At 34.3% G+C, this 14,585-nt stretch overlaps 1 protein-coding gene across 1 annotated transcript in view; it reads left to right on the top strand.

Moving 5' to 3' along the window:
• Cerkl (CERK like autophagy regulator) overlaps positions 1 to 14,585 on the top strand; it is a 107,003-nt gene that overhangs the window by 39,433 nt on the left and 52,985 nt on the right. The window contains 1 exon segment of the mRNA XM_076865563.2: positions 4,376 to 4,618. Coding sequence (XP_076721678.2) covers positions 4,376 to 4,618 — 243 coding nt within the window.

Genomic DNA, 14,585 nt, shown 5'->3' on the forward strand with positions numbered 1-14,585 from the left:
GGTTCTATTTTTTTCTTTACAAAAAATTAAATCAGTTTTAAAGCACCTTTCACTTTTTCCCAGTAAGCTTAGATTCTACCATAACACATTAGAGAATTTTAAAAATCATATAAATGTTTCTCTGGTCCATTCATTTCTCTACTTAAAGATGTTTTTAATTATCATAACTTTATAAAATATACTTGACAGGGCACGATCTTCCCTTCATTATTTTTACAACATTTTTTTTTTTTTTTAGTTAATGTAAGACATTTATTCCAAGAGAATTTGCAAATCACTTGATCAGGTTCCTTGTTCCTCCTTACATCAAAGAATATACCATTGAGATTTTGATTGAAGTTGTATTATAGTTATTAATAATGAGATTTCTGTCATATAAAACATGTAATCTTGGAACTTAATACATCTCCATTTAATTCTTTATTCTTAGTAAATTATAAATGGCTTTTCCCTCATTCAAGTCCAGCATCATTTCGCTAATTTATTCCTAAGTATGATATGCTAATGGATATGGTATCTCTTTATATCCATTATGTCTCCTTGAGTATAGACACATTTGTAACGAGCTTCCTTACTGAATATTTTTATTAGGTCTAATGATTAAGTTGACTCTTTTGGTTTTTACAAATATATTGTGATAAAGTTACAATTTCAGCTTCCTCTCCCTCTACCACCAATTATTGTTTTTTATTTCATTTTCCTTATGGCATTGGCGAGAATATCTAGAGTAATTGGGAACAGTGAAGATGATTCTATAGGTATTCTATTAGGTATTCTTATTTCTGGAAATTCGTCTGTTTTTTATTGTCATGTGATATTGGCTGTTGGTCAATATCTTTAAATTTTTAATTTTCTAAGAGGTTTCAAATTGGAATAGTTATTGAATTATTTGTTAGCCAAAATGAAGCACATGCATATGAAATAATTCCAGACTACACTACAGAACTTCAAATTAAAAGTAAAGAGTTTATTTTGCCCCAATTTTTCTTTCCCTCAATGGCTGCTTTTTCTTCTCTTACTTTTCTTCCTTCTTTTCTTCCTCTGTGTTCTTACTTGTTGTCTGTTTTCCCACATAAAATGAAATTTATATGTGACACAAATTGTTGTAAGATTAGCCTAGAAGTTATTATCAACATAATGTGTATAAAGGGTTTAATTTTGAGGTTATTTAAAGGATTTCTGCAAGTGACTAAAAAATAGACAACTAAATAGAAGGAGGGCAAAGCACGTATAGAGGCAACTCTTGAGAAACTAAAATGGAAAGCACATGAAAAGATGTTCAACTTTGCTAATTGCTTGATTTTTTTGAAGAATATCCACAGATATAGCCAAAATCAAGTTTATTTAGGCAAGAATATGGTGCAGCTTATCTACACATCCAGCTGTGTGAAGCAGACACCCAGCAACACCCTCATGCTCAGACAAACTTCCCCAGTTTCACAGGACACTGTTTACCACATACTTCTTTATATACTACAGAGTGAGGAGTTTCCAGGACCTTGGACAAGCCTGCTCCATTCGTTGTTGAGAGTACTAGAAGTGGGTAAGATATCACTGGACTTTCTCAAGTGTTCTGTGAGGGAGGCCACAGGCCTACCGGAAGCATCTCACATGATGATCAGAATGGAGAGAGAGAGAGAGAGAGAGAGAGAGAGAGAGAGAGACTGACCCTGCTTGCCATATACAAAATATATACCCCAAAGGCACACCCTTAGTGACCTACCTCCTCCAGCCACATCCTACTCACCTTCAGTTACCACTCAGTTAATCACTGATTGTGTTAATGCTATCACAAACCAATCATTTCACTTCTAAATATTCTTTCATTGTCTCACAGATGAGCTTTTGGGGACACTTCACATTCAAACCATAGCAATATTACTGACTTATTGTGAATGAGTTAGGTATCATACCCCTCTGGCCAGATTTTCTAATATATTCTTCCTTATTAGAACTGGGACTCCTTGAAAAACTCAGATGAACTTGAAACCCTATGCTGTTATAAGAGGCTATTTTCAGAGATAGGTTACCAAGGTGCTCAACTGGAGAGACTTACACTGATCAGTGGGTGATATTAAGAGGGAACCAAAAATTTTAGTTAATTGGAACATTATCTGAAAAAGGACTTAACTTCATAATATGATTAAAGGGCACAAATGATCTAAAATATGCTAAAGCAGTGTTTTCAAAGTGTGTTCCAGGGGTTAGTAAAGTCAAAGCTGTTTTTATCATATTACTAAGAATGTATTTGCAATAGTCACTCATTGTCTCCCAAGGGTACAGTAGAATTCTGCAGAGATGAATATGTCTGACATCCTTGCCCTGTAGGAGTGTATGCATTGTTTTCTTGTTCTTTGAAAAAAAAATCTCAATTTCAATTTCTAGTACAACAAATACAGATACTTATAACCTACACAAATAAGTTATTTGGGGTTCTTCATTCTTTAAGAGTACAAAGGGCTTCTGAGACTGTTAGCTTGAGAGCTGTACTAGAGAAAAGTCAATCTTACAATACAGATTAATTGATTAGTATTTATAGAAAAGGGAAGTCAGGATGAATCATTCAATTCATAAAGGTATAAAAAGGTTTTGGCTCAAATATGTGCACTCCTTTGGTTAAAGTGATTATAATAATAGTGATGATTATTTTCTGAGATTATAAAATGTCTGCTACACAAAGAAAAGCCTGCTGAATTGATACGTTGGGGGTCTTGTGTCACCAAAGGATGGAAGTGGATTATAGTCAGAGCTGAAACCTGAACTTTCTAGAGAATGTCAGGCCTGAAAAATGGACTTTGGATTCCCCCTATCCTACTAAACAATAGGATAATCTTTGAGTGAAGGTTTTTCTATTCCTTTCTTTTTTAGTGGTACCTGTGCTTCATAATAAATCAGGCTATGATTTACAGAATGATTAGAGAAGGTCAGAAACTCCCAGAAATATGCAGACAATGAGTATCTTGGAGTGCCTCAAAGTCCTCACTCCAGTCTGAGGACAATTGCATACTTCAAGGAATGAAGAAGCTGAGACAAAGCCTCTATTTTCTATTGTTTTATCTGGTTTTTGTTCATTACTTTTTCTATTGTGGGACACATATTTTGCATACCTAGTTACGTGAAGTTGGATGAAAGGTATTACAAAACTTGCGGGACATTGTTACATTTCTATGAATATTCGTGTGCTTTGTAAGTTACTTGGAAGCAGAGTAATGCTTTTGCAGCTTGTTTTTCAGGCTTGTTAGGTGGCAGCCTTTGGTCAACTCACTGATGGGACAATACTCTTCTAAATATTCTCCCCAATCTCCCATGAATTTCTGTGATTTTTCCACTTTGGCTGGTTGTATGCCTGTGTGATCTGAACACTGTTCTCTTAGTCCTGTGAGTAGTTCTTTCCCTGGCCTCACATGTTAACCAATGCTTGCTGAAGACTTGACACCTCTACAGATCTTAAGTGCTCTCTGTGAAGCCTTTTCCTTTCTGGTAATTAGCCTTATGAATCCTTGTCACCTTGATATCTTGGACCCCTAATTCCCTCTCAACCAAGAAAGACCACTAGGGTTCCCCTGCCTCCAAGGTGGACTGGACACACTCTCCTGTAGCAGGTTGGGGCAATCATGTGGTGCATTTTGTTTGTCTTCTCTTAGAGACCACTGTCTTCCTTTGTTACCTGAGGTCCAGGGTCTTAAACAGTGCTTCTTCAGGTGTCTTGTGTGGTTTTGTGGTGTTTCAGGTAGAAGTTATGAACAGTTCATGTCATTCCATGTTGATCAGAAGCAAAAGTTTTGAAAGTTGCTCACACACACACACACACACACACACACTTTAAAAAAAAAGTCTGATTGTGGTTAAGATTTTTGAGTGCTTTTCTAGATTGGCAGGAATTCCTATGTTTCCTATTGACAGTAATCATACATGTACATCCTTTTTGCACATGTGTTACTTTTCTAGGAGGGTGCATTTCCTTTTCTTTAAGATTGCCTTCAACAAGTTGGCATAACTCACTTCTGTGAGTGAATTCTGTGGGTTTTTTTTTTTTTTGCATTACTTTGTCACAAATAGTTCAAAAGAACCCCTTGCATGATATTAATTTATTACTACAGTGTTGCTCAGAATTCTTCATACATTAAATGTTCTTATTCTGAATATTGTAGGCCTCGTGTGGCAGAAATGCCCTTCATTCATCCAATTTTTCCCCGTCATTTTGGAAAAAAGACCCATTTTTCTTTTCTTCCCTTCCTGTCTCATGCAGGGACAGATGCAAAGGGAAAGTCACATAATTAAAAATGATAAAGATTTTCTGGGTCTTAGCTATTGTGCATACATAGAAGATATGAATGTAATGGTTTTGATTGAAGAAAATAAATTTTCTTTTCAGGTAATTACAAATTTGATTTGCTATGTAAAGAAGAATCTCTTGAGCTCAAAAACATATTCTCTGTGAAGCTGAAGCGGCGTTGCTCTGCTAAGCAGCCAAGAAGTGGGACTTTACTAGGCATCACACTTTTCTTCTGCCTGAAAAAGGAACAGAACAAATTAAAAGATTCCACCCTTGATCTTATTAATTTAAGTGAAGACCACTGCAATGTTTGGTTTAGACAGTTCAAGAAAATTTTGGCAGGTAAGTACTCCTGGGAGTTGTTTTGTTTTTTGTTTTTTAGTTGTAGATGGACACAATACCTTTATTTATTTATTTATAAATGGTGCTGAGGATTGAATCCAGTGCCTCACATATGCCAAATGAATATTCTACCACTGAGTCACAAGCCCAACCCCATCCTGGGAGTTTTGTCTATTTGATGTAGATTATGAATATACACATGTTATATTTATGGGTACAAACAACACTTGATTCTGTTAATGGCATCTTACCATTCCTAGTATGTTGAATGTGTTTATCATAAGAGGGCATTGAATTTTGTCAAGTGCTATTTCTACATCAACTGAGATGATTATCTTTTCCCCCTTTATTCTGTTCATGTGGTATATTACACTGATTTTTCATGTATTTAACCATCCTTGCATTCTAGGAACAAATCCCAATTGGTCTTAGTGAATAAGCTTTTAATGTGATAGTGAATTTCTTTCATTTAAATTTTTTTAAGGATTTTTACATCAATGTTCATAAAGGATATTGATGTGTAGTTCTTTTTTGGTATCTGTGTCTGGATTTGGCATCAGGTAAATGCTGGCCCAATGGAATGAGCAGGGGATTGGCTCTTGAATGATCACATTCACAAAGAAGCTTCTATAATCTGAAATAACAGTTTTTAAATAATTTAGTTCACTTTCAAGTTACTTTTAGAAGCATATTTTTATATTCACATCTTTCAGCTTATTTTAGAACTTTTTTCTTCTAGGCACATATTGACAGCATAGTTTGTATTGATGCCTTGGGCATTTGAAAATAAGAATGTTTTGAAGATAATCTTTAAGGGACTTTACTTTTTACTGTGTCAATTGAGAGTTGTCTATCTTAGGGTAGATTTTTCTGAAGGTGAACATCTAAGAACATGCTTATTAGAATATATCTCATAGATGGACTCTGTATCTGAAATTTCTAAATGGCACTATTATATTTTGTACACTAAACAAAATAATAAATACAATGCAATTTGGATTTTTAAATGTTATCTAGTTAAAATATGATCTGATTTTTAGGGTTGATTTATTTTTTTGTCCTCATAGGTTTGAAAATATTGCTTAATTTCCTTTTAGCCCACTTTTTTCCTTTTTGCCAGATTGACCAGAGTAGTGGCAGCTGGTACTGCTGATGGTTTAGTTTGGGCTTGGATGACTCAGGAGAAAGATGGGTGCCAGATAACGAGCATGCACACAGAGACGTCAGAAATATTCAGGTCCAACATCTATGATCAACATCATGAGGACCCATGCTGATCACTGGCAGGCCACTGCTAAGGTTATACCCATAGAAGATACTAATAAGCTGACATGACTGCATTAAAACTGGGAAACTCTGCGGCTAAGTAGCCCCATCCTTCTTCATTATCCCCTTTGGGATCTTCAAAGAGACCTGATTCTTTCAAGAGGGCAGGAACCTACAGAGGGGCCATAATTTAGTTCATTCCTGAAAATGGAGAAAAATCAGTGTAATTAACTAAAAGCATTCCACTTTAACAGTGGGACTTTTACTCTGTTATTTCAAATTCATGTGAAAAGATAAAAGGTTAAAAATGAAGAATGAAAATCATTTCAATTACAATTATTAACATGACTAGGTATTCATTGGATTTGCATGGTCTGTAAAAGAAGCATCAAACTCTTCCTCGCCCTGAAACCCTGATAAATCTCCCAGGGAGCTTATAAAAAGATGGCTAAAGCAACTTCTTTTATATATCTCACCAATAAAGCCAAAAGCAAGTAGCAGAAGATATCACAACAAAGCTCAATTCAGTAAAAGCAATTTTATAGGAGTGTGCCTAGCCATAAGCAAACAAAACAGCCCCGATACACTGTCCAGATATTCAGCTTAATGATGTTTTGGTTTAATTTAATGTTAAAATCTAGACAGATTACTGAGATCACTAAACAACTTATTATCTAGGCTATCATCCTTTGGGGATATTACTTCTTGTACTTTTGATTTTGATAAGAGTTGGAGACAGTAAAATATATAAGGTCATAATCTCTGCATTGGTCCTGGAGTAGAGTTAATTTGCTGATTAAAAGCAAATAGACTGACTTTTAAAACCAAGCAGTGCAAACAAACAACACAGGATTGAAATATTCTAATGAAAATGAAAACCAAGACTATCTGAATAAATGACTATCCCATCTCTACATCCAAGGGACAGGGAGTCCTTATAGGAGGGGTCAACTTCTCATCTCCACTCAAAAGCAGTTCTGGGTCAACTTCATTGTGCACAAGTGGACAGCTGAAGCATCAAGGCTCTCTGCCACTCATTGTATTATATTGGTACTTCCTTTTTAAGATTTTATCCTCAGTTTTTCTTGCTATTTCTTTCATGTTTAGATCCATGAACTCCAGGTGTTTATTAAAGTGCCTATCATCTGACAGTCAAATACAATTGGATCAAACCTCTTTCCCTTAGCAGAGGAATCCCTGAGTCCTTCTCAGTCTGAGGTAGGGCTATTGCGTACCTTTACTTGGTCTTCTCTGACTCTGCTTTCCAAGGAGTTGGGTCTCTGTTTGTATTATCTCCCGTTCTTATATCCACTGTCCCTGTTATTTGATAAGAGTGCATCAGATTTAGCAAATGGTGATTGATCAGTGTTTAGCCATCCCTGCCCCCTGAAAGAATTCCCCACCTAAATAATTAGTGTTTAGAGCTAACCTAAATTTAGGAGATGATGAATTTTATACCACAAAAAAATATATTTGATTCACAGTGAAATATTAGGCAATTCTATTTTAGGTACAAAAACCTTGCTTTTAACTGTTTTTTCTGATGAAATCAACAGGTTGTTTTTAAAAATTGCATTGACTTATTTTGGTTTTTATCTTTATGTAGCAAAGAGATTTTTTTTTTCCTGCCAGCCTTTAGATCTCATCCCTTTTTTACTCCAAATATGAAAAACATGAAGAAGGAAGGCCTTCAAACCTCAAGGGGTTGGTCTTTTAGTCTAATTAGTGTAACAATAATTTTAGCATAATTTAGATATTATGAGTCATTTTCAAATATGCACATTTTCTCTTTGAATCAGAGCAATGAATAGGATGTGATGAATTTTTAAGAAAACAGACTGGCAGTACTGGAGGGGGGGGGTCGACAAAACAACTCTCAAACACTTGTGATTTTAAGACTTAATTGACAAAAGGTGACCAGATAATTGTAGGTTTATAAATATAAAACAATCTTAGAAGTCCATTTTTACCAGAAAACAAGTTGGCTCCTTTCATGTTCAACAATTCTGAGTGCGATTGAGTACAGCATCTTTTTTTTATTCTTAATAATAGAAAAGTCATCATAACTTTATGACAAGTGGGCAATAGAGGTTCATTCATCCAACACACATTTTGTATTAGACTCTGTGTTAAGAGTTGGAAATACAAAAATGAAGACGTACTTCTATATATAACTCTAATTCTATACTCCTGTATAGAACTCTTTTGCCCTGGATACAGAGTAGACAATTCATTGTATTTAAAAATGTATTAAGGGCAACAATGATGATATGAACAATTGAATAGGGACCACAACAATTGATCATTGATTTAGAGATTCAAAATTTTTTTTAAGTAGTTTAGACTATGTAGTTGTGTGGTGAAAACAATTGAACATAGTCTTTCTACTTTTTTTATATACCTGTGATGCAAAGATAAATATGCATAGATTTTAAATATAGCAAGAGTGTACAGTAGGTAGGTTGACTTTTATCCATTTAATGTATGAGCCAATTTCTGCATATTTGAGTTTCCTAGAAATGATGACTTATGAGCTCCTCTGAACACACTGAACCAAGCTTTTCCTTAGAAACAATTACCTAAATGTTAATGGATATTCATAGGCTTTCTGGCAGGCACCCTGTATGGGAATAAACAACGCAGTATCCTGCAGGTGATATTTAGGGTCCTCAGAACTTGGCAGAAGTCAAAGAGAGAAATGAAACAAAACAATGGCAAAAGAAAACAAGAGCTCTAAAGGATTTGCTCAAGTGACTTGGAGAATAAAGATGCAGTTTATTGTAAAACACAGTTGATTCAAAACAAAATTCTATTCTTGGCCCAATGGGATGTACTACATGATGCAACTGAGGATGATGAACCACGGAGCACTTTAAGAGGAATTTATGAAGAAGGGGAGAAGAGTTTATGGAAATAGATGAAATCACAAAAGCAAGTAGTATAGTTTTTTTTTTTAAAGCAGAGTATTACATACAAAATCTTGGGGACATGCTTATATATTAAAATACAAAAGAAAAAAGAGGAAAAAACTGAAAAAATGGTAAAATAAAAATGAAGAACCCTTTTAGCATAAGACTGTTGAGTTTTTCAAAATGGATGAAGGACCTAGGAATTAGACCAGAGATTCTATACCTACTAGAAGAAAATGTACGCCCAATTCTCCGTCATGTCAGCTTAGGAACCAATTACCTCAACAAGATTCCTAAAGCGCAAGAAGCAAAATCAAGAATCAATAAACTAAAAAGCTTCACAGCAAAGGGAAAAATCAAGAACCTGAACAAAGAGATTACAGAATGGGAGAAAATCTTTCAAACCCATACTTCAGAGCATTTACCTCCAGGATATATAAATAACTCAAAAAACTTAACATCAAAAACCCAAATAACCCAATCAATAAATGGGCAAAGCAACTGAACAGGTACTTCAAGAAGAAATACAAATAATCAAAAAATATATATATGAAAAAAATGTTCAGGGGCTGGAATGGTGGCTCAGTGGTGGAGTGCTCACCTAGCATTCATGAGGCATTGGGTTCGATCCTCGGCACCACATAAAAACAAGCTAATGTATCTACCTAAAACTAAAGATATATAAATAAATAAATATTTTTAAAAAATGTTCAACGTCTCTAGAAATTAGAGAAATGCAAATTAAAACTATACTGATATTTCTTTGCATTCTAGTCATAATGGCATTTATTAAGAATATTAGTGACAATTAATGTTGTCAAGGATGTGAGGAAAATGATACACTCATATATTGCTGGTGGGACTGCAAACTGTGCAACAACTCTGGAAAGCAGTATGGAGATTCCTCAGAAAATTTGGAATGAAACCACTATTTCACCCAGTTATCCCACTCCTTGATATATATCCAAAGGAGTTTAAAATCAGCATACCACAGGGGCTTAGGTTGGGGTTCAGTGGTAGAGCAATTTCCTGGCACAAGTGAGGCCCTGGGTTTGATCCTCAGCACCACATGAAAATAATGAATAAGTAAAATAAAGGTACTGTGTCCAACTACAACTAAAAAATAAAAATAAATATTAAAAAAAATAAGCATACTACAGTGACTCAGCCACATTAATGTTTATACCAGCACAATTCACAATAATTAACCTCTGGAACCAACCTAGGTACCATTCAACAGATGAGTAGATAAAGAAAATGTGATTTATATACATAATGGAATATTATTTATCCATAAAAAGAACGAGTTTTGCTGGTAGATGGATGGATCTGGAGACTATTATGCTAAGTAAAATAAGCCAATCCTAAAAAAAAAATTGAATGTCTTTAATACATGGATGCTACACACAACAAGGGAAGAGAGGGAGAATAGAAGTTCATTGGATTAGAACTATGGGAATGAAGGGAAGGAAGGAGAATGAGAATACGAAGTCAGTAGAATGAATCAGAGATACTTTCCTATGTTCACATATGAATACATGACCAGTGTAACTCCACATCATGTAAGACCACAGGAAGGGGAAGTTAGCCAGGTGTGGTGGCACACACCTGTAATCCCAGTGGTTCTGGAGGCTGAGACAGGAGGATCACGAGTTCAAAGTCAGCCTCAGCAATGGCGAGGTGCTTAGCAACTCAGTGAGACCCTGTCTCTAAATAAAATACATAATAGGGCTGGGAAGTATTCTGGTACCATAAAAAAGGGGGGAGGGAGGAGTTATACACCATGTATATATAATATGTCAAAATATACTCTACTGTCATGCATATCTAAAAAGAACAAATTTTAAAAGCCACAGCTGAGAAAACAGCCATGTTTTAGATTAAAATCACCATAGTGTATTATAGAAGAATCCTCATTGATTGAGTATATTTCCAATATAATGTGCTAAATTCATTGGTCAAGAGTGACATTATAAGACTACTGTTGGTTCCTAGTAGCCAAGTGAGTATTGAGCAATAGAGTATATATGTACATTTAAAAAAAAAAAAAACTGTTGAGTTTTGTTTAGATTTTTCTAATTTTAACTAAATGTAATAGTTACCCAGAGACAAGTAACAAAGTATTTTTAATACACATTTGGAAGAGTTATTTCTGATGTCATATTTTTGTTTCATTTCTAAATGCTAATTTCTTTTTCTTTAACTTGTTCTAATTAGTTATACATGACAGTAGAATTCATTTTGACACATTGTACACAAATAGAAGATAACTTCTCATTCCTCTGGCTATACATGGTGCAGAGTCACACCAGTAGTGTAATCATACATGCATAGAGGGTAATGCAAGCCAGATGTATTTAATTCATTTTGTTCTTGTAATGTAGCCTACTCTTCTATATCAAAAAGCTCAATCAGCTTTGAAATATAAAGCATAAAGGAAATGGGAAAGTTATTTGTTTTTCTTTCCAAAGATGTTTCGCTAGCTTATTAGATGTCAAATCTGTGTTCTACGATGTCTGACTCAATAGGATGCTCTCTCCTTGAGAGCAAAGATCACGGCTTCTTAAAACATTGATTTTGTTTAATACTTACATTGTAGTGTACAAGAAAATTATAGTAAATTTTTTTTGTTTTTGTCAAAGTTGTATCATTGATTAAATGAACAAGGAAGATTTTTTTTCTTAGCAGGACAATGGAGTAATGTGACACTCTGACTTAATTATGCTGCCAAGCGATGTGTTTACAGGAAAAAATAAACTGGAAATCAATATTGTAATGATTACTTTTATATGAGCAGTTGTTATATGTCAAAAGAATGGTAGCTTCAGACATTTGGTTGTACATTATTTGAATTGTCAGGGCTTGTCTCCTTAGGGACAAGTTATTTTCTGCAAGGATGTTATATTTGAACTACAAGTAGTTTTTCTTTTGAAGTTTTGAAAATGAAATTTATGACTCTGGTTTTTTACCAGCTGATTTGGACATTTAAGTGACATGTTTCATTTTTAAATATGTTTTTATGATAAGTATACATATATGTTTATTAATGTGGAAACTGAGTAAATATTTCTTTGATCATGTGATATCCACCTCTTGCAGTAACTCAAAATAGGGGTCTGTGGAGTGTGACCACTGAACCTCCCAGGACTTGCTTTTGCAGTGTAGGATATTCATCTACTACTCACTCTTAAGCTAATTGATTTATATTTTCTATTTAGTGAGGTTTGAATGTGGCTTTATTTGAATACATCTCCCCAAAACTAAAGCACTTGAAAATCTCAGATTAAGTCATCCTAAGAATGCCAACCTGTTGACTTATATAACCTGTTAAGCCTTTTTATTTACCAGCAGGCATATAGAGACCTCCAAATCTTCTAATTACCCAAATGCACACTTTTGGCAACCCCATCATTGACACCAGCAGAGAATGTTTATTTAATTTTATTCTTTTCAATATATGTTTATTCTTATAAATTTTATTCTTATAAATATAAGTTTAAATGTGTCTTTTCTATAATTTTACAAAATATTGCTTATAAGCCAATTTGCAAATAAGAAACCTACATTTCCTTAAACCACTACTGAAATTGAGTTTAAAAATTTTATTCAGGGCTGGGAATGTGGCTCAAGTGGTAGTGAGCTCGCCTGGCATGCGTGCGGCCCGGGTTCGATCTTTAGCACCACATACAAACAAAGATGTTGTGTCCGCCAAGTACTAAAAAAAATAAATGTTAAAAAATTCTCTCTCTCTCCCTCTCTCTCTCACTCTTTCTTTAAAAATAAAAAATTTATTCAGTTATTTTTTTTCCTTTGAATTTTCCATCGCTTTCTGAACTGGACAGAAAAAAACAGTGAAATTAAACTAGTTTCTATTAAATTCTGACTATTAGCACCACTTAACTTTTCCAAAGTTATCAAAATATTAAAAGAAAATTCCCGTACTCCAAACCTCTAATATTATAAAATTTGTAGTATAACATATACTTATCTAAAGTATAAAAATATGGAAACATAGTAGTCATGTGAAATTTGCTTAATAAAGGAATAGGAAGAAATTTCTCTTTCTGATGAACCTAGAGCATGCTAGTTTGACACTGTGACCCATTTCCATTTCAGCAATTAGCAGTGTGAGAAATTCACCAAATGAAGAATCTGCAGACACAGCAAACAGTAGCATTAGTTCCCTGAGAACTTCATGTAATAGGAAAAGGGGAAAAGAAGAGAATATGAAATAAGTACATTTTTAAATGATCAAACAAAAAGAGAAATTGAAAATATAAAATAGGGTACTATTGAAAATTGTTTTTTTTCCTTTTACTGTGACATACATATAAATTACTTTTATTAAAAATTCTTCCTTCTCAGGACTTTGCCATTCCTGACAGTTTTGAGAGGTTCTGACTGATAGGTCTGGGAGGGCACCAGTCATTAATTCCTTTAGAAGACCCCTCAGTGAGTGTGAAGTATTGCAGGGCCATGAGCCACGGAGATTGATTGTTTGAGCCAACACATTTTGATTTAACAAACATGTAGAAACCTGCATGCCACAGTCACCAAAGACACTTGCTGGTAGGTTGTAGAACATTTTATTTCCTCATCATTTGACATGTTTTTAAAGGTCAACCAATACCCATTCCTGACAGAGTCATATAAGGTTGTCACTTGTTTTCCAAGACTTTCCCATTTGTCTGTTTCAGAAGATTCTGGTAGAGGCTGAAAGAGCTCGCCAGGGGTTTGCTTATTTTTTTCCCCCTACCATCAGCTCTGACTCACAGCTACTACCCTTTTAGTGGGTAGCAGGCTCTAATTCGTCCTCTAGAAGCTACACATTCTATGGATACTTGGGATTAGTGACACCGGGCAGTTTTGCCAAGGGCTTCTCTCCAGCCTCTGTAGCATTTTTATCCTGATGAAGGACTATATTTTTGTATGTAATTGATTATAATTACATTAAAAAGCATAATGGATATGTCACAAGAAAAATATTCCTGCTTCAGTCATTAATAGAGTATCTTGAGAATAGAAGTGGAGTGCGTTCATTCTCAAATATGTTATATTCAAATCTTTTCCTAGAAAGAGGCCCTTTTGACTATGTTTTTTGTATAACTGAACTTCTTTGAAGTACTAATTTAGTAGACTTTCCCAGATCTTGTCATGCGATTATATTCAAAGTGCTAAATGAAGATTCTCTAAATGTTTCCAGTAGAGTGTTGAATTAAGTTTTCATGCTGTTAAATAAATTAGTTATAATTTCTTCCTTTACCGAATATTAAAGAAGTCATCATTTTAAAAATTTAAATCCTAATGATAATGGCTGACATTTATTAAGCGTTTACTATGTGCCAGACACTTCCGTAAGCAACTTTTATGAATTATCTCATTAAATCCTCATAATAGCATCAAGAATTACAAATATGTTCTCATATAAAAATGGGAACAAAATTACTTACTTTATGAGTTTTGTTGAGGAGTTTGAGAAATTGAAATAATGCATGACTGGTAATAGTGAAATTAAATTATTATCTATTAGAATAATTTTCTTATTTGGTAAGAAAACTACAATAATTTTTTAAAAACTAAAGTCTAAAATAGTTTTAAAATTGTTAATCTAAGGTTTAACAGCTAGTAGGTGGTGTAGGAACTTGGTGCAAATCCATATATATATATATATAAATCCAGAGCACAAACCCTTAACCAATGTGTCATTCCTGCCAGGGTGGTGGTCTACTCTACAAGAGTTCCATCACATTCATGGTACTGTTTAGATTCTATCCTAAAAAATAGATTTCATG

Source organism: Callospermophilus lateralis, chromosome 9, assembly GCF_048772815.1.
Source record: "Callospermophilus lateralis isolate mCalLat2 chromosome 9, mCalLat2.hap1, whole genome shotgun sequence".
In the NCBI taxonomy this organism is placed as follows: Eukaryota; Metazoa; Chordata; class Mammalia; order Rodentia; family Sciuridae; genus Callospermophilus; species Callospermophilus lateralis.